Raw genomic sequence first — 24,905 nt, forward strand, 5'->3', positions numbered from 1 at the left:
GCACACATATTATTTCAGCACAGTGATTACTCTACCTCGAGGGTTTTAGAGGATTGATCATTGAAGTGATATGAACATGAGATGGATAGGTTTCTACATTTTAAGGGAATGAAGGGATTTGTGGAATATTCGGGGAAATGAGGAATTAACTGTATATTTTTATTTCTGCAGAGACTCATCCATTGATTTAACTTCTTTCAACTTAATTTTAGTTTGCAGTAATCCCTGTTTCTCATGGGGTGATTAATCTTTCTAGGTCAGCATTGTGAATCTCGAGGTCCACGCCTGTTACTGCAGCATCTCCTGAGCAGCTGTTACTCTGCACTGAGCTCCAGCTGTTGTTCAATGACTTGTAGCAGTGAGGCTATTCTGCAAGCCAGCCTTGCTCTAAGACTTGGACCTCAGACTAAAATTAGTGCTGGTTAATTTTCACAGATTAACAATGTTAAGGAGATTGTGATCGCATTAACATTTTTGAAAGCAAAATCCAGAAAAGTAGTACAATGTGTTGCTCACAAGTGACAGGTGATGAATTTCTTGGTATCTGTCCTTAGCTACTTCATTCATTGCGTTCTTATGCTATTTACATTTGGGGAAGAAGGTACAGGCACAAGACACTGCAGATGCTGGAATGTGAACCAACACATTAAACATAGAGGAACTCAATGAGTTAGACAGCATCTTTGGAGGGAAATTTTGAAACCCTTCATATGGACTACCGAGTTCCTCCAAGGAAAGAATAAATGTATTCTTCCTCATTAGAGTGATAAAACTGTGTAAAAAGACGAGTGTTAGGGACACTCAAAAATAAAGACCCACATTCCTTAAAAGAACTTCAGAACTATATCCATATTGAATCAAGGTGTTTCTCCCTGAAAGGTACTACACATTTATAATGAACAAGGGTAGGTGCAATTTGCTAATCAAAACTATTGCACCCTCCAAGAGGAATTGTAAGGGGTTTTCAATAGGTCAGTGAAGAACGAGGAAGCAGAAACCTTAAAGTTGTGACTGATGTCTGCATCATCAGAAGAAAGGAAAGCACTCTGACATTTAGACTTCATTACTTCCATGTGACAGGAAAAGTTCTTAATTCAGGTCATTGAGAGAGGAAATACCAGTCACATTCACATCCTGTGCCCAATGTTTTTGGCCTTACTCCAAAGAGGACAGTATCCTGAAGAGAGTGCACCTTTGCTTTTATTCAATATATTTTAAATGAGGAATCTTTTGCGTAGAAAATGACCTATGAACTGAACCACAAGAAACTGACCATTATCTTCCTGACGAAGGGAAAATCTACAAAATAAATAATGCAGTCAGAAGTGAACCTTGAATTGGCTCCTTTGTGGCAGGAATCCAATGACTACTGCCCTTCTTCCGTCTCTCCACAATATACCCAAGCACCGGGGCACCTCCATCCTGTGCTGGTGGTGTCCATGCAATGGTGATTACATCCTTGGAAACATCTGTAACCTGCGGTTGAGATGGCATTCCAGGTGACTCTGAGGATATAATGGAAAAATAAAAATTTGTTGTAAAATGATTTAATCACTGTAAGCTCAACAGGACAATGACGCTGCAGAATTTTATGATGGAAAAGGACCTGATTAGGAAAGAGACCTGTCTCTAAAGATGACAAGAGAAAAAGTGAAATCAAATTTATAGTAATAGATGAATGCTTAATTAACTTATGAACATTTCCCCAGTTTTACCTCTTTTTAAAATTTCTCTCCTTAGTTGGTGTATCTAGTAATTCAATCTTTCCAGTTAGATTATCTTCATCAGCTCAGGAATGGGCTAGTATCAGGGTTAGCAGAGCAGATATACACTGAAATAGAGGAGGATAATTCTAATTTTATTCTACTTATGAAATTCTGCCAGCCAAATTTCAACTGCCATTGAAAATTAATAAAACTCAATTGACCTGTATTAATAGTGCTAAGATGGAGATGGTTGTGACCTTCGAATCCCTGATGGAAACTTCATCAACAATTTGCCCTGACCCAGCCACATTAACTCTATGGCCAAGAAAGCACACCAACATCCCTACTTCTTCAGCATGTCCCCAATTACCCTTATTAAGTTTTACAGACACACCATAGAAAACGTCCTTTATGGATGCATCACGGCTTGCTACGGCATCTACTCTTCCCAAGTCTGCAGAAACTTACAGGGAGTTGTGAATACAGCCCAAGTATCAAGCAAACCCCTTCATTGACTTCAGCTTCACTTCCTGCTCCATCAAGAAAACAACCAACATCGTCAAGGGTGCCTCTCACCCTGATCATCCTCTTACTCCCCTTCTCTGGTGGGACAGGAGAGTCAGAAGCTTGAAAACACAAGCATACCATGGAATCAAGGACAGTTTTCATCTTGCTATTATCAAAGTATTGAATGAGCCTCTTGGTTGAATCCTTGACCTCCCAATCTACATTGCCAATGCTCCTGCACACTATTTGTTTAACTGCACTACATTTTCTCTGTAACTCTATCAGAATCAGAATCAGGAAGGTGTATTATCACTGACATATGTTTCACTGTATGTCAGTGTACACTGTACACATGACAATAATAAAATGATCTGTTAAAATCAAAGTTCCAAATGCTACTGAAGCAAGTCATTGAAGCAGGTTACCATGTTCTTCTTAAGGCACCACATAAGTGAAGACTGCTGGAAGCAGTTGGGTACCTCAGACTGCTAAAGTGTGAGGTTAAAGATCTCAGTGAGTATTTCAGCTAAATGACTAGCGCAGGTCTTCAGTACTTGGCCGGGCACCCTATCTGGATTTGCTTGAAAGACCTTCCTTTCAAGCAATTGCAGTGTTAGTAGGAAGGATATTCTTGAATGTTGTTTGTATTTACATTTTTTGTTTTAATATGTAAAGGAAAAGGAACTAGGGAAAATTTTCATGAATGATGTCTGGTATTTTGGCATCCCTTGAAATTAAATTGTCTTGGAAGAAAAAAAAACGCATTAGTGAAAATATCCAGTGGACTAGTAATCCAGACAGGAAAAGTAATTTTGAATAGTGTTATCCGGTAATGTTTTTAAGTGAGAAGTGGCTAGTTCATGAACAGACGAGCTATTTATTTAAAGTTCAAGAGTTTTCTGTATTGGAAGTTACTGTTGAGAAGATTTGGGTAATAATTGTTTTCTTCCAACTGGAATTCTGATTCCATTGTTACAATTATTACTCCTTCAGTGCATTGAACATTTCCTTTATGTAATTGTATAGCAAAATATTAAGTATATTAATTGGGTAAATGCAGAACTGATGAGAAAACATGGTTATAGATTAATCTTTATATAGATTTGTCCATATACCTGTTGTTCAAATTTAATAATTTAAAAATAATGTGGCTAGGATTTCTTTGAAATTTTCATACAGAGAAAACAATGTGGCAATAGCCTTATGTTTAACATTTTTACTTCTACAATCTGTACTGTGTTATTAATTGTGGAATTCAAACTGAATGTGCGGACTTACCAATTGGTTCACCAGCAAAGACCTCATCGGAATCCAGGGGATCACTCACCCCTTCGGAGTTTATTGCCCGGATTCGGAACTGGTATGCCTTTCCTTCATCAACCTTATTGGTGGAGAAGTTTGTGGTGTCACCATTAACTTCTCCAATCTTGATCCATGATTTCTTTCCAACGAGTTTCCTTTCAATGACAAAGCTTGTGATAGGTTTGCCCCCATTATCGCGTGGGGCCTTCCATTTCATTGAAATACATTTCCCAGTGTGTTCCAGGAATTCCACTTTTCCTTGAGGAGGTTTGGGTCTATCTGTGTGAAGTAAATGGAAAATGGAAAAGCAGATTGATTTTGTTGGTAAAAGAAAGAGAATCAAAGGTACAACATATTGTAAAGCTGTTGGAAGACAGCAAAAACTTGATTTGTCAATGTTAAATAGTTTTTATTGTTGTTTATTTATTTTCTTCTAGGTATGAGTTCAAAACGCTTATCCATCCTAATCAACCTTGACAAGGTGATAGTGAACCATCTTCTTACAATACTGTGTTACTTCCAGTGGAAGTATTCCCGCACGGCTGTTGGGAAGCATGTTGATATATGTAGGTCAGAGAGGAGAAAAGGATGATGTTAGAAAAATACAACCATAGCTCTTTGACTTACCAATGACATTTAGCTGCAGATTAGCTGAAGCAGAGCCACAATCACTCTTCAGTTTTAATGTGATGTTCCCACTGTCCTCCCTTACACAGTGGTTTAGGACCAATACAGTCTGTGTAGGACTCTTCTCTATCTCTGTCCTCTCATCTTCAAAAACCTCAATACCATCCTTGATCCAGGTAATTTTGGGGAAAGGTTTCCCTTTAAATGGGATCTTAATTGTTGCTGTGTGTCCTGCCTTCACAGTGATTGGATCCTTGGCTAGTGCTGCAAGTGTATCAGCATCAATTATGGGTGGATCTAAAGAGAAAATGGAAGGAAGACAAAATAGTTCAAGTCCTAAGGCTATAGTTTTATTACAACAACATTAAATTGTGAAATTCTAATCGACTATCCAATAGTGACTTTTCATCTCAAAGTTATAATAGTAAGATATCCTGCTCAAAGGGATTGGCCCAAAATGTTGACTGTACTTTTTTTCCCATAGATTCTCCCTGGCCTGCTGAGTTCCTCCAGCATTTTGTGTGTGTTGCTTGGATTTCCAGCATCTGCAGATTTTCTCTTGTTTCTGGCTTTAATCTCAATCAGTTTTTCAGTTTGAGCACAAGGAAAGAAACAATTTTCAGGAGAGTACAGGCAGGCCAGTTTATCAATATGGAATTGGCTCTTTTCTTTCAGTTTAGTCAGATAAGTTTTCTCATGTTTCAAAGAAAAATGGAACTGAAGACCAACAGAATTTGTCTCACTTTAATATTGCCCCTTCTGTCTCCTTTACACTTGTGATGAAAGCTCTCTGACTCCAAATATTGAATGTTTCTCTGCCCACAGATACTCCCAATCCTGAAAAAGGGTCTTGGCCCAAAACGTCAACTATTTAGTCATTCTCATAGATGCTGGGAATGAGTTTCTCCAGGATTTTGTGTGTTGTTCTGGATTCCCAGCATCTGCAGAATTTCTCATGTGTGTGATATTTCCAGAGTTTTCTGTTTTTGTTCAAATTTAATGGCCTGGTTAACATTCAACATTTATCAAGCAGTACCTGCAATAGAGAGCATAGCCTCACTCTCAGCTCCTTTTGCTTTGAATGTGTATTTTCCTTCACTATCATCATCCACATTATTGATGATCAATTTATGCACGGCTCCTTGCTTCACAATCTGTATGCTTTTCATGTCGGTTATCTGAGTACATAACAAATACTTATTAAGAATAGGATAAAGTATCTACAAATCAAGTATTACATATTAATGCTTTATTTTTTAAGTAAATAAAACAAAGTTATATTGAAAATGTGAAAAGGATTATTTATATTCATCAGAAGAACTTTGAAATAAAACAAAAATAGAAAGTATAGAAGGCATTCACTTTCTGCCTATCATTCCCTTCTTACTACATTGTAATTTCTGTAGTGCAACCCATCTATAATGGAGCATGGTACTTTGTACGGGTTAGGGTGATGCAACCTAGATACAGGGATGACACTTGAAAGACAAGAAATAACTGAATATTGCACCAGTGTGATGGTCAGGATGGAGAACAGCAGCTAAATCGGAAGTACAATGGATTGAGTTGAACTCTCGGAAGTTGATCAGCTGGATGTTGTCACCTTTTTCAAAAATATATATTACTATAGGAAACTGAAGCATTGAACCCATTGGGAGTCCTGAAAGAAATGTAGAAAAAAAAGTAGGCTTGGGTTGAAGGGACACTTAGGATGCACTGAGCACATTAGGCAACATTCAAGCCAGTACCCCTCTTACTGCTAGATGGAAAGAGATACACTCCTCCTTTGAGACAAAGGCAAATGCTGTATATGGATCAGAATCTCTGTGAAGAAGTATTTAAGTCTTTGAATAATCTTTCGTTTCTGCCTGGAATTAGGGAATTGTGAAGAAATTTACATCCTAAATCCAGTTCATGAGGGAAATAAAATAAACTAGTAATCAAATCTCACCAAAGACAACCAATAGAAGGACTCCTGTGTTCTTGAAATTAATTGAATATAAGTGACTAAGAACAAGCAAGTTGTTTAATTCACTGAATTTACATTAACCTAAGCACAAAGCGACCATCACAACAGAACTACATATACCAGTTCAAATATTAACAATGATGTAAAGAAATGCATAAATGAATGCAAAAACTTTGTAATAAAAAGAGAAAAAGTACTCTTGTAATTTTAAGAAAACATATTACCTTGGTACTTCTGGATGAGATTTACTCAGGAGATTATTGGCAAAATACAGAATTGTAGAAAGTTAAGAGGGGAACAATTAGAAATTAGGAAGGCAAATTGTGTGTTGTCCTTTATCACAAGTGTAATTGGAATTAAAGAGGGTGGAATTGCTTTTTTAATGAATGCTAAGCACTTCAGTCAAATCATAAATGTACAGTTCTGATCTATACCCAAGGAAACATATACAGTACTTAGAAGGCAGTGCATTAAATTCCTATGATGAGGAATTGTACTATATGAAAAATCTGAGAGCTGAACCTCTTGTATGAATAGAGGGGATCTCTATTCTATTAACATAAATGAAGTCAGGAGGATTTTTCCCCTGCCTGAATAGCCTAAGACTCAAAGGCCTAGTCTCGGAATAAGGAATTGGCTCCTTCAGGTTGAAATGAGGAGAAATTTCTTCATCAGGTGTCGTGAATCTTTGGGATTTTCTCCCTCAATGGGTGTTGGTTGCAAGGAGTGACTTTTGCCTCAAAAGAAATCAAAGGTTAAGTGGATCAGGTAGAAAATTCAAGGAGAAATAAAAGGTAAGACAGAACAAGCTCAAGTGGTCTTCTCTCATCTACTGTAGCTAGTCATGCTTCTTTTTTGATGATATGACTCTGATCTTTTGATATTGATTTAATACATTTCATTCTGGATGAATTATACATTCTGTTTGCTAAGCAAGTGACACAGAGGTCTGCTGCCATGGTGGTATTCCCAAGTGAACAAGGACACATGTAGAAATAGATGAGAGAATTAAACTCTGCATTTATTCTTCACCTAACCACTTTCATCCAGTCATCATTGATATTCAATATAACCAGGTACAGCTAGACTCCAAATTATTTTTTTTTCTGGAAGTCATCATAATTATTTAGATGCTAACATAACACATACCGGTTTTCCATCCTTGAGCCACACTCCATCAACTTTCTCATCATTCAGGACCACACAGAACTCTGCAGGCTGTCCTGACTGGGCATGAATATCGGACATTCCACTCTTTACTGTGGCAAACCGATCTGAAAATGTGTGAAGATTAACAGGAAAGAGGACAGAGAGGCTTGCATGAAAACATTAATAATTTAATGACCCTTCAAAAGATTCCAAAGCACCTTACAAAAAAATATTTGAATTGATTTGAATTGACTTGACTTTATTACTTACATCCTTCACATACGAGGAGTAAAAATCTTTACGTTATGTCTCCATCTAAATGTGCAATGTGTAATTTATAGTCATTTATAATAAACATTATGTATAACAGGATAGTTAATATAACATAGAAATACAGTGTGTCAGCATGATTTAATCAGTCTGATGGCCTGGTGGAAGAAGCTGTCCTGGAGCCTGTTAGTCCTGGCTTTTATGCTGCGTTACCATTTCCCAGATGGTAGCAGCTGGAACAGTTTGTGGTTAGGGTGACTCGGGTCTCTAATGATCCTTCAGGCCCTTTTTAAACACCTATCTTTGTAAATGTCCTGAATAGTGGGAAGTTCACTTCTACAGATGCACTGGGCTGTCTGCACCACTCTCTGCAGAGCCCTGCGATTGAGGGAAGTACAGTTCCCATACCAGGCAGTGATGCAGTCAGTCAGGATGTTCTCAATTGTGCTCCTATAGAAAGTTCTTAGGATTTGGGGGCCATACCAAACCTCGTCAACCGTCTGAGATGAAAGAGGCGCTGTGTACAGATCACATGAGATCCTCGGTGATGTTTATGCCGAGGAACTTAAAGCTGTTCCCCCTCTCAACCCCAGATCTATTGACGTCAATAGGGGCTAGCCTGTCTCCATTACTCCTGTAGTCCACAACCACTCTTATATTTTTGCGGCAGTGAGGAGAGGTTGGTTTCTTGACACCACTGTGTCAGGGTCACAATCGTAATTCCAAAATTCAAAAATAAATAATAAACTGTCTATGCTCTACCCTCTTTGCTCTATGGTCTGTGCTCTAGGCTCTAAGCTGTATTATCTCGGCTATGCTCTGTGATCTACGCTCTGTCCTCTATGCTTTACGCACTGTAATCCATGGTCTTTGCTCTATGCTCTTAGCTCTATGATATATGGTCTATGTACTAGGCTCTATGCTGTATTATCTCGGCTATGCTCTGTGGTCTGCGTTCTGTCCTCTATGCTTTATGTGCTGTAATCTATGGTCTTTGCTATATGGTCTATGTTCTATTCATGACATGGATGGTGGGGGTCCTTGAAGATGGATGCTGCTTTCTTGTGGCAGCACTCCTTGTAAATATGCTCAATGATGGGGAGGGCTTTGCCTGTGATGGACTGGGCTGAATCCATCACTTTTTATAGATGTTTCCATACCAGGCCTCATTAGGACACTCCTCACTGTGCACCTACAGATATCTGCCAAAACTTTAGATGACACACTGAATCCATACAAACTTCCAAGAAATTTGACTGCAGCCTCAGTTCTGCCTCCTTGCCTAACTGTGAAAACCTCTTCCCCCTTGCTTAGTATGACTGACAGTTTAACAGCCACTTAGCATTCCACTAGATTGCCTGCCTAGAATTGTTATCTCCACACAGGACCTGAGCCCAGAACGTACTGACACACTCTAATGTCTGGTGCAAGCAGAGCCTCAGCATGCCCTACCTACAACCTCCTGATTTAATGTGGTGCACATGCATAAACCACCCTATTTACAAACTCCCATGTCTGAATAGACTTACAAATTTTTCCAATACCTCATGAATGTACCTCCATCCTGTCTTAATAACAAAATTTTCCTAATTATGTGCTCTCACTGATTCCAGGGTTCACTTATTCACCTCCACCCAGTCCTACAAACTTTATTCTCCCAATCGCTTACACAATAAGCCATCTTATTGTGCAGTGTTAATTCCTCCTAATACCACATGCAGCCTCCTAAACACCCTTTCAGACCTTTACAAATACACATTTACTTACATCCTTTCACACAAATTGCTATCATATTCTCTTACTCCATTTTGATGGTACAATGTATTACCTGACCATTCACATTTCTTAGTATAATTTAATTGCTTGCTATCCTAATTGTACATTGTCCTCTCAAAGTTTCATATTCTCCCAATCTTGCCTACTTCAGTAATACCCTTTATAATCACACAGATTAGCCCTATCCCAATCCCTTAAACAATCTCTGAGCACACGTACTCAACCTGCCTCACAGATCTTTTTTAGCGCATATCCACCTACGTGCACACATGCGTATATCTTGTGTATACTCTACTTATCTAGTGATGCTAACTTATTAATCCTAGTGCTTACTTACTCTTCATTTTCTTCTGCATCTTCCTTTAAAAGTTGTGTGAGGTGAGTCATTCTTTTAGACGTCCATTTCCAACTGTTCACCCCTGAGCTATTAATACGATTTGTATTTCCGACTTCAGCACTGTCATTAACACCTCTACAAAGAATACAACGCTCTGTCCTTCCACACTCTCAAACTCTACCTTCTCTCTTAGTAGTTAATGACAAACTTCTGGGAAATATTATGATTCAAAGTTCAAAGTAAATTTGTTACCCAAGTACGTACATGCCACCAAATACTTTTTATTTCTTTTCTTGTAGACGTCCACAGTTGATCAAACAACTGCAATAGAATCAATGAAAAACTACACACACAAAGTTTGACAAACAACCAATGTGGAGCGATTGGAATCACACTCCCACTCCTGGAGGACAGTTACATAAGTAAATAACTCAGTTACAGTTTGGTTGCAGGTGAATTAGTGAATGTTACTGTTTTGTAGTTTTGAAGTATGGGGTGGTGTGAAATCATTCTCATTATCAGATGTCTAAATTACATGTCAAATTAGACATCAAAATAGAAGTTAGGCTTATTTTCTCTGGAAAACATCAGACTTCAAACTGAACTAATTTGGATATGAAAGGTTTGGAGCAAGAAGGCCCAAACTTAGGCAGATGGGACTGGCTTAGATGGGCATCTTGGTCAGCATGGAGGGTTGGGCAGAAGGGCCTGCTCCTGTGCTGTATTTCTGAATGGCTCTACGACCAATTCATAGGCTCAGTTTTAAAGGGATTGCCCTTCCAAATTGTTAATACCAAAGAAAATTTCAAATATTGAAGGTTGGTGTAAAAATGAGAAAATTAGAAAGATAAAAACAATTAAATGTAATTTCTTTACCCAAAGAATAAATGAGCTGCAAAAATGAATTACCACAAAGGCATGGCAAAGTGAAAGGTGATTTACAATTGGAAGCAGTTCTATATCAATTTAGAAGCATAATTTATTCATAGGGAGAACAATTAAGATGAAAATGTGGGTTGGTGAATTTTGTTTTTATTGCAAGAGGAATGATCTTTGCTAAGTTATGTGCTTACCAACAACGTTCAATGTAGATGAGCAGGTGTACTCTCGCTCATCGTCGCTTTGTGTGGCAACGACGGTGTATTCTCCACCATCATCCAGCTCAGCGTCATCAATAATCAATTCGACCCGTCTCCCTTCATGTATCATGTTGTACTTTGGGGACCTAGGAATTTCTTTACCATTCTTTAACCACTTGATTCGAACATTCTTACAGCTCAGTTCGCACTCCAGACGGGCTTTACCTTTCTCCTTCACACATACATTTTTTAAAGCACTTGGGAACTGGATGGGAAGCCCTAGAGGGGGAATGGGGAGAAAAACAAGAATCATTCACAGTATATTCAGTCTCACCACAGCTAGACGTTACCTGTTGGCTACAGAAAATGCTACAAGGGTGTTCTCAAAACTAACGGGGAAGCCTGATATCCCCAATGATTTCTGGAAATCAATATCCCATTACTGCTTAAAGTAGAGAAACATGCAGTGTGGCCTTGGGTGACGAGTCCATTCATCCACAGGTAAATCATGGAAGCTGCAGATCACTTCCCAAACAACGCGTTCACATATCCTGCCTAGCAATTCCTACCCCTATTTGTGACAATGTTCTTTGGATCACACATTATCTTCAGCAGCCACGTTAAAATCTACAGACTGAGATAGGAAGCAAATAAATCTCAATATTGAAAAGCCAACACAAAGTGAACATCCCCATATGATATTAAAAAAAATTGGAGTTTGAAAATTGGTTATATGTACAAATCTATAAATATCTGATCTTAAAATTAGTCGTTCTATATTCTGACACGTGGCTCCTTTCTTCTCAGGTAGCCCAGTTGATCTAACATAGTTTCATTCCATTTAGAGTACTGTCCATTAGGGGGCTCATGAGAAATTATTTCTTCGCTGGCTCCTTCCTCTTGCCCTAGATTCTGGTATTGCTACTGAATTCATGTCAAGAGGCCACCCTAAGCCTACCAGACAATGCCATCAAGTTCTTGGAGCCTGTAATAGTACACCTCACCACTAGCTGGAAGGACCACCAAGTCATTGACTGATGCTTATTCCATAATGAGTCTATATTGAAAGTTATCCTTTGCTTGAAGGTTTACAAAAAGATGGAAGGAAAGGAGCAACAAGAACAGCTAGCTAGACAGAGTTTGTCAGCTCATACTTCCAGGTTATGCATCATAACCTGAAGTCCCTTAAGCCACCTTGATTACACTTGGTCCTGGAATTGTTTGGGCCAGGACCATGTTAGCAGTGCATTTTCTAAATTCTGTAGACAGCATCTTCACTTATTTACCTTAAGGCGTGATGTATATGCTACACTGAGATTGTGTATGTTCAGAAGACCATGCTACAAAAGCACAATATCTACAGAAATATCCAATTCTTTGACTTCAAATGGAACTATAACCATGTTCTTTCTTATCTTATCAAGGTTTCACTTTCTGTAAGAGGGACAAAATAGCAAAGTAATGATTATTTTAATATCATTGGAAAATAAGGAAACAGACTTTTGAAAAATACCCGAAGGCTGCTTTCAACAGTTTTCACTTTTGCCTGTGCAAACACATTGGCACACTGATACTTCTTTAAACGATGAAGCTGAAAGGCCCAGCAGAGCACAAACATCAGTGCACTTGGCTTTCTCACAGTGGCAAGAATTTAGAAGTCACTCTTTCAAGCCAATGAAGAGAAATCCAACCGTTTCATTGTCAATCTAACTATCTTTGTAGTAGTCCATCAATAACTCATGAAGATCTCCTGTGTCATGTTATCCTGTCATTTGCTGAACATGTGCTGACTGGAATCACATTGGAGCTCTCCTTTAGTTCACTCAAAATTATGTTTCTTCCACTCAAACCTCAAAACTACAGACTATGAAGCTCTTGGACACATTTAACCAACAGAACTCTCTTGGAGATCAGCATTGCTTCTTAATCATTTAAAAACAGACTTGAGAATATGGTCCAGCCTTTTCAGTATTCTATGAAAAGCTAAATGTATTTTTTGAACTTCACTGCTGATGAGTACATGACACTGATTCCATCGTTATAAACACTCAAATTTTTCAAACCAGAAGTCAGACTGTTTCTCTGGAGACATTCTTGCATGAACTTACACTGAAAGACCATGTCTTTAGGAAACTAACTTTATGAGCTAAATGTGCAACTACATCTTTAATGGGGCTCAATATTATGCCCATTTGTACTTCCACAATGTTAAGCACATGCAGAAGTTGATATCTTTGTATAATTTTGATCACAATAGCCTAAAATATTGTGAAAAAGCTGGATATCACAAAGCAATCTATATTTGCTGCACATCACACAATCCACTTCCAAGGTCTGCAGTCTTCAAAAGTGTACCTCCATCTTATCTCACTTTAATACTGATTAACACCTCCCAGTCAACTTGCCTCTGCATTAAGTATAACTGGGTCTCCACAAAGCTTCAGTTATCCTGCAGTCTTTGCAAAAGTATTTGCTCATCCTTACTAACCCAACTGCAGATTAGTTATTCCAGACTAGCGGCAATTCATCATTACAATGTCTTTGAGTTGATATTTACTGTACATATTACTCCCTGAACACAGGAAAGCAAAACTTTAGAATTGCTAGTGAATTGCATTATCAATATTCTACACGGCCAAACCAGGTATGTCTTCAAAGCAACCACTGCTTCATTGGCAAAGTTAGCAAACATGAGTCCATGAGCCTGCTCCTTGCTCAGCAGAACATCATCTGCAGTTGCAGAATCAAGCAACTCCAGAACAACTTTCAACAATAATGTACTTAAGTAACTCGGTATGATCTCAGCACACTCAGACACAGAGGCCTCTACAGGGTCATCCAAAGTTGTTGTTGTCTTTTTTAAATGTCTCTTTTATGATTACAGAACCCTGCTGGGCATTAAGAATTCAAGTACTGCAGGCTTATCCCATCAGCGAGCTGCTCATTGGCGGAGGAGCTAGGCTAGGTACAGACCATGTTGCTGCCCGCTATGGGGAGGCGTTGATGTCGGTGTGCCAAGGCAGTGTGCAGTCTAACAGAGAGTGATTGTCTTAGTTGCTTTTCTTGTGATCGCGAGACCCTGCTGGACACTGGTAATGTGGAATTCCGCAAGTTCAGTTCACTGGGCCATTGGTGGGACCAATGGCGGGGGAGCTATGTGGCCTTAGTTACAGCACAGTCTAGCTCATGCCATGATGCGTCTTGTTTCTGCCATGCAGGAGACAGTGTGGGGTGGCATCCATGTTGCCATCCTTGCTGCCCTCCAGTGTTCGTTCGGTGGAAGACAAGCTGGGTAACGGGATTGTTCTTCCTGACAGCATCCATAAATGCATTGACTTGGGCCATGTTATATTTTTTCCTCTGACTGCATGTTTACTGCTGTCTTACATGGGTGATATGAGTCTTGTGCATATATGACTATTGGTACTGTGTTTTGCAGCTTGACCCTAGAGCAACTCTGTTTCATTTGGCTACAAACTTGGGTATTTATGTATGGCTGAATGACAATTAAACTTGAACTTAATTAGCACAAAATCAGTTCTTGTGAACACGGTATTATTATCACTTGCTTTCCACCAAGACATTGAGAAAAAAATATTTACCTGCTGACAATGCACATGTGCTGATACATAAGGAGTAGAATTAAAAAATAGTCTCAGGTAATCAGGTGTGAATTCATAGGGCCAGTCGAATGCATCTCCTCAATACTTCCAGCCTGGCATGTTCACATTGATTGTGCTCCTAACAGTTCTCAAGTGAAATGCATGCCCTTGTACTTCCATGGACTGATGCTGGGGAACCTCTTCTAGGATCTTGTTTTCTCAAGCCCATTTGTAATCATGAGCATATCACCATTGCAGGAAGAAAAAAATGGTAAGAGAAACCAAGCCAGATTTTTTAATGATTGTTGTTTGCAGGCTTGACCTTTGGGTTGTGGATCATATATCAGAGGTTATGTTTTACTGATTGAAACCAGGTAATTAAATAACTGATAACTGTGTGTGTGTGTGTGTGTGTGTGTGTGTGTGTGTGTGTGTGTGTGTGTGTGTGTGTGTGTGTGTGTGTGTGTGTGTGTGTGTGTGCACAATGTACATTACTCATCAAAATCTGGACAATTAACAATGGCAGAACTAGATATATCCGAATTAAACCAGTTACAAAATAATAGTAGATCTTATCATTTTCAGTAAGGTTAAGGGCACCACGCTTTGCATCCCTCGTACTCTCAGTACAACCACCACCTCTAGGAGGAGACAGAGGAGTATGTGCAGCAAGGGCTTTCTCTCTTAGGAACTCCACCTGTTCTCTTTTAAAACTTACGGTCAATCTGGAGTTCAGATGAAGAGACTATGTCCCCTGCAGAAAAGCTGTATTCGCCAATGTCACTTGGCCGAACATCTTTGATTTTCAGGGTGTGTGTCAGACCATCCTCTGACACAATGATATCATGTTTGTCGTCTCGTTTCACCTCAATACCGCGGAACTTCCAGCACACATTCGGCGCACTCTTACTGAGACGGCATTCAAAGGTCCCTGTTTGTCTCTCCACCACCTTTATAGGTTTCAGCTTCACTCCAAACCGAAGTGGTTCATCTGTAAGAGAAATAATTTTAAAACAACAATGGTAAAGGAAGACAATCAAAACTATGAGCAGTCAGTTATTGATAATGGTGTACATCAACAGGATTAAAAGTGCATTTTAACACAATGTCTATCGCTTTCTGCTGCAAGCCACGCATCATTTTGACTTGGATCGATTGCTGGTCCTTAGTCATCAACGGGTCTGAATTGTGGAATGCAACAGTACCATGGAAATTCCTCCATTGGAGGAATTATAGTGGTCCACTGCCTGCTTATCAATAACAATTAAAGTACATAATGAGTGTTTGCCTTTCTAGCAAAGCCCTGATCCTAAAAATACAAATAAATAGAAATGTAGTCACTTTTGTAACAACAGCAAACTTCTGCACACTTGTGTCCCACAAAAAAGTATTCAAATAATGGCCAGAAAACCTCTTTTCACAATTTGTGGATAATTATTGGTTTAGAAAACATATAGAACTACCCTGTTTTCCCTTTAAAATAATCCTGAAAGATCCACATCGTCTGTCTGATGGCAGTTTAAAGTTTCAAAAGGGAGTGGAAGACACATCTATATTCTTATCATTTGAAAGACACAGCAAAGCCAAAACTGACCCAGCATTGGAGAACACAGGCAAAATGGTTAATAAAGCCAGGTAACTGGAGGCTAGACTACTTGATACTTCTTTACTCAGAGAGTGGTAGCTATGTGGAACGAGCATCCAGTAGAAGTGGTAGAGGCAGGTTTGATATTGTCATTTAAAAAAAAATTGGATAGGAATATGGACAGGAAAGGAATGGAGGGTTATGGGCTAGTGTAGGTAGGTGGGACTAGGTGAGAATAAGCATTCAGCACTGACTAGAAGGGCCGAGATGGCCTGTTTCCGTGCTGTAATTGTTATTTGGTTATTTGGTTAAAAGAAGGCGTCAACATGGGGAATTAGGGCGAATGGTAGTTGTCATAGCCGACTATTCCTCTATATGATAATTCTTTGAAACAGTAACTAAGATGAACATCATGGAAATTTGTAGGGACATAACGCTCTCCTCATCTCTTACTTGTGGAATCAGTTATTAATCGCAGTCCATGTGATTGGAGCTTTTATCAAGCAAACCCCACATATTTTTACAGACATTCATGCAGAATAAATTGCTTATTTACTTGCATAGCATACCTTTCACTTTTAGGTTTACAGTGAAAGATTTGTCTCCAACTTGCAAGGTGTACTGGCCAGAATCTTTCTGATTCAAGTTTTTTACAGAAAGCATAAACTTTGTTCCCACTTGTTTAATTTCAAACTTTCCAAGTGAGAACTGTGTCCTTAGTGGATTGCCATCCTGCGAAACAAAAAAAAGGAGATTGCTCTTTTTTGTTATGTTACTAACTATTTCAAGATCACATGTCTGTATTAACTGAAGAAGTGAAATAATTCAGTATGCATTCCAAACTAAAATCCACAGAAGAGGAAAAGCACATTCAGAAGGCCATAAATAATCAGTAGGTCATACAAATGTAGAGAACACCCAATTGATTTGTCTGCTGAGTATTGGAACTTTTAATGACGAGCTACTGGAAAGTGATTAGAAGCAGGAACATTGATAGCTTCTCTCTCTCCTGCATGAGTAATTATAATTTCTGCTGAAACTCAGTTCATTAAAAACATTCTAAGATTATAGCCATATCTTCTTCCATGCATGGCTCAGGACTATATAAAGCATATTCTTACTCAAAATGACCTTGCAAATATACCTGCTGTGTTTTCTAATTATCTACAATGGTTCAAAGATTCAAAGATTCAGATCCAATTGGTGGAGGCAGATATGATAGGGTTTTTTAAGAGACTCCTGAATAGGTACATGGAGCTCAGAAAAATAGAGGGCTATGGGTAACCCTAGGTAATTTCTAAGGTAAGGACATGTTTGGCACAGCTTTGTGGGCCGAAGGGCCTGTATTATGCTGTAGGTTTTCTATGTTTCTATGTAATTAGATCATATTTACTGTCACAGTATATTTGGTAATAAGGCTTTTACAAAACTGCAAAATTGAATATTATTAGGAAAGGTTCTGTGAAATTGTACAATTTCAAGCTACTTGCAAAGCAAATAGTGTTACAGGAGCAAGGTTATATTAATGATTTGAGTGGTTATCAGCTATTCAACAGTGACTGATTTCAATGTGATGAAAAATGGGCCTGTTTTACAGTGGAATATGATCTGCTCTTTTGCAATACGTAAATGACTCTCTGTACTCTTCATCCTAGATACAAGTCTTTCTCGGCCAAATTCAGACATTATAGCTGATCCAAATCTATACAGCTTCAGAGGCACTAAGTACTAATGTGGACACTTCACCGCTCCAATTGGTAGTGATAGCAGAAGCAACATTAAAAGAACTGGGCTCTCAGGCCTATAAACGTCTCTTTGCAAGTTAATTTCTCCGAGCCTCATCAGAGCAGTCTGAGGCTTGTCAAATAAAAAGTTCAAAGTTCAAATTTATTATCAGAGTACATACATGTCACCACATACAACCCTGAGATTCTCTGTCTGTGGGAATACTTAGCAAATCTATAGAACTGTAACTGTAAACAGGATTAATGGACAACAAACTGTGCAAATGCAAAAATAAATGGGATCCATAAACCACTAAACGTGTTATAATTGATCTACACAATTAAAAGCAGAGGGGAACATTGGTTTTAATGGAAGGGAGAACCAGCTACTCATGACTTTGCAGTAATCCTGGCACATGGGGTCTCAGTGGGAAAATATATTTTCAATGGTAAATTATCTGCTGCTTTTCACTCTCAATACTAAAATATGAATTTAATTTCTTGGTATTTATTGAAGAGAGGCATCAACTTATTAAATTGCAGGGGTTGAGTGGCAAAAGCAAAGTTAATGAAATGGAATTGCTAAGCACAAAAACAGATAGAATAGTTCAGCTACATGTTTCTTCTATGTTGCAGTTAGCTCTCATTTAAAATTTAATACCAAAATCTCTTCTTTAAACAATTCCAGTATTATAATTGTTATAAATTATCATCAAAAAACTCACAAATACACCTTAATAGTCCATATTTTGATTGCGTAATGGCTTACTTTTAATGCAGTAAACCAGACATGATAAATACAGGGATGTGTACATAAATCATGGGCTAGATGGAAGATTCTTATATGTGCTAGCTCTGTATTGAAGATACTGTGGAAGATGTGGTAAAATTGGCCATTTCCAGGAACAGTTATTTATTTACCACTAAGCTCTAAACTACAAATGAAATGTACAAGTATTAAAAGTTTTTGGACTTGCCTAAGATGTACTTGGAGATTATGATGTAGGTAATTCCCTTAACTGGTCTGATTATCTTAATATTTAAGGATTTATCTTATAGCTCAATACCAAACAATTACCTGACTCATGCTGAAGCCGTGATCCAAAATGAGAAATTTGATGTCATTATATATACGATTTTTGCTTTCAATAGATTTTTGCAATGCTAATCAATATCCAATAACCTTGCCTTACCTTCAACCATTGCATCTTAATATTAGGGTCCTTCAATTCCATGATTGTTTCAAATGTAACTGTTGAGTCAGCTTTTCCTTCCATATCTTCCAATGGCTTTAAAACTTTTATCATCTGTCAGAAGAGAGAGAGCATAAAACGGTAATGAGAAATGGTTGCTTTCAGATGAGGAATATTGTTGTTGAGGGCTTAATTTTCATAGTTCAGGCTAGTGCACCATTTTGCAGCCCAAGCTTAGTTACGACATTGTTTATGGAGTATTCTTTTTGTATCATGAAGTATTAATTTATCCTCCTTCAGAATTAATTCAGATAATTATTTCCCTCCCTATAGTTTGAAACATGCTCTGACTTCCCTGAATAAGATTACTGATTTTGTGCCAAATTATCAAGGTGTAATTCTCATGAGAAATTTCCAATGAGTGGTCACTTCCATCCCGTCACTCTGGATTTATGCACAAGTTCCAGAGATGATAAAAAGCACTGGAAGAGAAATTGGATATGCTGGAGCCAATAATGTGCTGGGACTCTTACTGTTGGTTATAAATGTTAACAACCTTAATGTGTATTTAGGGGGTATGGTTAGTAAAGTTACAGATTACATGAAAATTAGCGAAGTAGCTGATATATAGTAGGGCAACCTTAGGCTTTGAGCAGGGGTTCCCAACTCTTTTTATGCTTTGGACCCTTTCATTAACTAAGAAATCCCTGGAACCCACGTTGTAACTCCTACTTTAGTGTGATGTTGATCTGGTGGTAGGTTGGCAGGAAGATGGCAGATGGAATTTAAGTGTGAGTTGATGCACTTTGAGGTATTTAATAAGGGTTGTATATGTAGTATGAATGGTAGGTCCCTACGAAATATTGATGAAGAAAAAAACTTGACATATATCTAAAGATCTCTAAAGCTGGCATCACAGGTGGATAGATGGCAAAGTGAGTTTTTGGATACTATCTTTCATTAGCCGGAGCACAGAGTAAAAGAGCAGGGAGGTACATTATAAAATATTAGATAGGAAGTAGATAGAACATTGCGTCACCATACCATAGGAATGAAATGATTGTACTGGAGAGAGTACAGAGGTGATTTACCAGCAAGTTGTTTGGGATGGTATATCTTGGTTATGAAGCCAGCCTGGATAAGCTGAGATTGTTTTCCTCAGAGCAGAGGAGAGTGAGAGGGACCTGACAGAGATGTACAGAACTATGAGTGGCATTAGCAGGGTATATAGAAAGCAACTTCTACCCATGGCAGATGTGTCTAAGAACAGAAGTCATAGGCCTTTACAATGATCTGAGGAAAAATCTTTCCACCTAGAGATTGGTTGGAATCTGAAATGCACTGTCTTAAAAGCAGGTTGTAGGAGAAACACCTCATATTCCATCTGGACAGTCTCCAATTTCCATTAACATTGATTTCTACAACTTGTGGTAACTGCTCCCCTCTGCTTCCCTCCAACACAGCATTTTTGTTTTCCTTTATTCTGGTTGCTCTTTCACCCCCTCACTTCTCCTCCCCTGCTTTCATGACCAGCTCATCACCTCCCTCCGGTACCCCATCTCCTCCTCTTTATTTCATGACCCACTGGACTCTCCTATCAAATTCCTTCTTCAGTCCTTTACCTTTTCCACCTATTACCTCCCAGCTTCTCATATCATACCACCTATCTTACCCCTCACTTGGTCTCACCTATCACCTGCCAGCTTGTACCCTTTTCCCTTCTCCACCTTCTTATTCTGGCTTCTGGCCCCTTCTTTTCCAGTCCTGATGAAGGATCTTGACCCAAAATGTTGACAGCCTATTTCCCTTGATAAATTCTGTCTGAATCGCTGAGTTCCTCCATTTGGTGTATGTTGGCTCAAGATTTTCAGCTTCTTCAGAATATCATATGTGGCTGTGTTAATAAACACCTGGAAAAGCAGTTGAATTGGCAAGACAGAGGAGGGTCTGGACCAGTTGCTGGCAAATGGGAATAGTATACAGTATAGATCAGCGTAGACATGACAGGTCTGTTCTTTCAATACTCATCTTGCACTCTCAGCTACAAGTAAAAGGTTGCAGCCATATGAGCAAACATTCATTCAGTTCTCACCTCTAAACTGCCTTCATTTTAACTGTTTTATTTTAAGGGCACAGCTTTTTTTAATGTGCTCATTTTAACTCAGGATTTTAACTTTTAGATTGCTTGAACAATTAGACTGGCCAACATTTGATCTTTCTCCTTCAACCACAGTACCAACATTACTGCCTCTACTAAGTGGTATGTTAAACTTCTCCAAAATTTATTTGCACCCTACCTCAGTCTCTACTTTTTTCTTCATTTCTTTTAAGCGTTTCAGCATTCCCCTAAAGTCAGTGAATCCATACTCCATGCAAATCTTCTCATAGTCCTTCTTATCTGCTTTCATTAAGATCTCCCACATTTCCTTTTCATCTGGGACCTTCCTTTCTTCCTTGGGAGCTGGGGCTGACCTGCAAATAAAATTCATCACTAGTTTAAAGTATCATCTGTTATTGCAATTACTCGTGCAGTTTTGTCCACATGGCACTTGTATTGTTGAGGGTAGAAGGGACGGGAGGTGGGGAGGAAAATTGTAATGGTGCATGGAGAGGGGTCTGCAAAAACCATGTTTTCATAAAGGTTCGAAAGTTCAAGGGTTCATTTACTGTCAAAGCATGTATCCATATACAACTCTGAAATCTGTCTCCTCCAGATAGTCACAATGCAAAATTAGTGAAATTTGCCTATTGTGTGTTAGTCCCAACAGTTTTGTCAAAACTTTCTCATTGTGTGTGAGACCTACCATTCTTTCAGGATTTCAGGAAATTTGTTCAATATATCTGGGAATGGGCCTTACTACATATCTTCTTCACATCATCAGATCTAGTAAAAGCATTTGCTTTATTTATGCATGTATCTCAATCTAGGTGTCTCTCAGAGTAGTAATACTCTTGTAATTCACTGATGTATACCTTCAAGGTTTTTAATTGTTACTCCTCTTTGTACATCCTCTATAAGTTAAAAGTCCTCCGTACAGCATGTAGTTACTCATTTGGTTCCCACAACACATGACACCTTCAGTAGTGATATTCATCATAGTTTTCACATTTACCCAAGTATATATAAGTACTGTTCAACATATTGCATGTTATTTTTCTCTTATCGGGGTCATAATTAAATATCAGACATTCCTTCTATCAACCTTATTTGCTCAGGGCATCCTCTGTCTATATACACACTACTTACCAGGCTTCCTCGCTGTAGCCCACACTCAAATATTGTTTCATTATTGTACTCCCAGTGTTTATCTTTCCAACACTCCAAGTAACACATATTCTCTGTATGTACTTCATCCTTGCTGTATATTCACTATACCTCACACAGTTACTTGACGTGGATTCTCCCGAAACCTCTCTGAGAAATATGCTGAAGCTCTTACCTTTTCTTCAACATTGTTCGGAAGTTAACTTGTTTATCTTGACCTGAAAAACAAAAATCCAATCTGCATGAGGGACCAGATGAGTTTGAACTAATTCATTCTGAGCAATTCATTGGCATGATTAGTTGTCATTTCTCAATACATCATATCAGCGTCAAAAATGTACTGGAATTGAATTCAGATCTTCAGAACTGAATGAAGACATAATTGTGAAGACACAATTAACATGAATTGTTATAGAAGAGTAAGTTCTTCAATATATAAACATTACTTTATATAATTAGCTAGCAAACAAATCTGTTTATAGAACCCTCTCCCTATTTTGAAGTTATTTCAGGGAAGGTGCTCATTTTAAAACACTAATAATGGCTGGAGTCAGATCCCCAAGAATGGATGTAGCTGACTTTGTGCAAAACAATCCAATTTCTGCAAGGTGCTGTAACTACAACAACTAGGCAATTAGATACGTTCAACACAACGACCACTGTAGAAACATAGTCAATGAACATATGGCAACTGACCTTCAAGTGGTGCATTTCTTAGTGTTGGTAATGTTGCCATGATTGTAAAACACACAAAACGGAATAATTGACCTGTCTGTGGTGAACTATGTGTGCCTGTCTGGACACGCCCCCTGCTGACTGCTCCTGTGGCTCCTCCCACAGACCCCTGTATAAAGGCGATTGAGGCCTGAGCCCGGCCGCTCAGTCTCCAGGATGTAGTATGGTGGTCACTTACTGCTTGTTCCTTCTTCCAGTCAATAAAAGCCGATATCTCGCCTTTACGTCTCAGAGTGAGTTATTGATGGTGCATCACTGTCCAGAATAATCCCTCACATACTTAGACAGTCTGGATGCAGACGAACAATCACATTGGGCCTCCACATTCCCAGAGTAACTGGCGCTCCATTACTGTACCTTGCATAAATGAGCAATGAGGCTCATTCAAGAATTCAAGGCCCACTGTAGCAGTGGAGACACACCTCTCTGAAATTTCCCTGATAACTTGCAAAGCTTTTCCTCAGAGCTTCTGGCTGTGACAGCACCACTAATTTTTAAACTTTCACCCAACCGTTTGTTTTTTCTCATTTATTTCAACAACCTACAGGACTAGCACCGTCTAATCTGCAACTTTTTTTATTTGCTTGATTTTAGTTTTATTTAATTATTTTAAAATGTGTGTGCATTCTTTAAAAAACATTTTGATTAGTTTAATTTTTAATCTTAAGAGTGCTTAAGATGGTTGATTTTTTTGTGAACATCAAAAATTCACAACCTATCAATTTAGATATCAAACAATTAAAAACTATCAACCCCAATCTTCCATTTAAATGGGCAGAAACTCCGAATTTCTAAGCACAGGCTGGTGTATTACATTTAGTGCCAAACCCAACATACGTGTGCTGTTCATGAGAGCTCCTCACAGAGTATGATAGGACAATACAGATCTCCCACTACTTACAATAAAAGATCTGCTGCTGAGGTAATGACAGATTTAGGCCCGGCGCCACCCCAACAGGAATATTGAAATTAAAGTGAAGAAGCTAATGATCGAGCAAAACATGGGTGAGTGGTTCTAAATTTCATTTTTATTTGTCTGGTTTTTAATGTGTGTTTGCTTCTAATGCGTTAATTTTGTTAATTTTAGTTTCCAATGTTCTTTAATAATGCCTAAATAGCCATTCATAGACATTCAATTGAAACAGCTATGGCAGCCAGTGAGTCTGTGGACAGGAATTCACTGGCTGTCAAAAGCAAACAAGAGTTAAGCTGAATCACTGACATACTGGAAACTACTGATTTCTGGGGGAAGACAACAGTGGGGTGCACACAAACAACAGTATACACCCAAAGAAGCAACAATTGGCTTGGGTAGCTTGTTTTTGGAAGGCCTGTCCATTAAAGTAAAGAGGATTAAAAATATTAACTTTGTCTTTGCTGGATGTTTACATTAAGGAAGATGCAGACAACACTTAGGCATGGACTGATATACACAAGTAACAAATGCTTCAAACAACTGCTGGTGTTTGCCTCCTAAACATTAGCCTACAATAGACTCAAAATCAATTCAAAGTTTAAAGTTCAAGGTCAATTTTAATATCAAAGGACCCTACAGAAAATTCTGCCAATTCTGGACAATGTTTCTCTCCCTCTGCGTGCCACCTTGGCTGAAGGGAGGAGCACTTTTAGTAATAAGCTAAGATAACTGCACTGCTCCAAAGAGCTTTATATGAGGTCATTCTTACCCTCAGCCATTAGGCTCTATAATGAGTCAACCTATAGCTGGGGAAGTGATGACCCCTCCTGTTGACTGTTTGTGGCAACTTATTTTTTATTCTTTCTTACTTTTCTTTTAATATTTCTACATCTGTGCACTTGTAATGCTACTGTGACATTGTAATCTCCTCTGGGAACAATAAAGTATCTATCTCTCTATCTCCCTATCAAAGTATGTACTGTATATGTTACCTTATGCTATCCTGCAGGCATTCACAATCGATAAAACGAAATACAGCAGAATCAATGAAAAACCATAAACAAAGACGGACAAACAACCAATATGCAAAAGAAGGCACAATGCAAAAGAAATAAAAATACAAATAGGAACAAATAATAAGAAAATAAATAATATTGCAGACA

General features: G+C 38.5%; 1 protein-coding gene across 1 annotated transcript in view; it reads right to left on the bottom strand.

Annotated features, from left to right (window-relative positions):
- LOC132396397 (immunoglobulin superfamily member 22-like) overlaps positions 1-24,905 on the bottom strand; it is a 57,016-nt gene that overhangs the window by 24,913 nt on the left and 7,198 nt on the right. Inside the window, exons 5-15 of the mRNA XM_059973926.1 lie at positions 22,267-22,309; positions 21,124-21,298; positions 18,827-18,940; positions 16,479-16,641; positions 15,043-15,315; positions 10,717-11,001; positions 7,261-7,385; positions 5,179-5,320; positions 4,143-4,439; positions 3,492-3,794; positions 1,332-1,505 (exon numbers count right to left, since the gene is read on the bottom strand). Coding sequence (XP_059829909.1) covers positions 1,332-1,505; positions 3,492-3,794; positions 4,143-4,439; positions 5,179-5,320; positions 7,261-7,385; positions 10,717-11,001; positions 15,043-15,315; positions 16,479-16,641; positions 18,827-18,940; positions 21,124-21,298; positions 22,267-22,309 — 2,094 coding nt within the window. The remainder of the gene's footprint in view (positions 1-1,331; positions 1,506-3,491; positions 3,795-4,142; positions 4,440-5,178; positions 5,321-7,260; positions 7,386-10,716; positions 11,002-15,042; positions 15,316-16,478; positions 16,642-18,826; positions 18,941-21,123; positions 21,299-22,266; positions 22,310-24,905) is intronic.

This window comes from Hypanus sabinus, chromosome 7, assembly GCF_030144855.1.
Source record: "Hypanus sabinus isolate sHypSab1 chromosome 7, sHypSab1.hap1, whole genome shotgun sequence".
Lineage (NCBI taxonomy): Eukaryota > Metazoa > Chordata > Chondrichthyes > Myliobatiformes > Dasyatidae > Hypanus > Hypanus sabinus.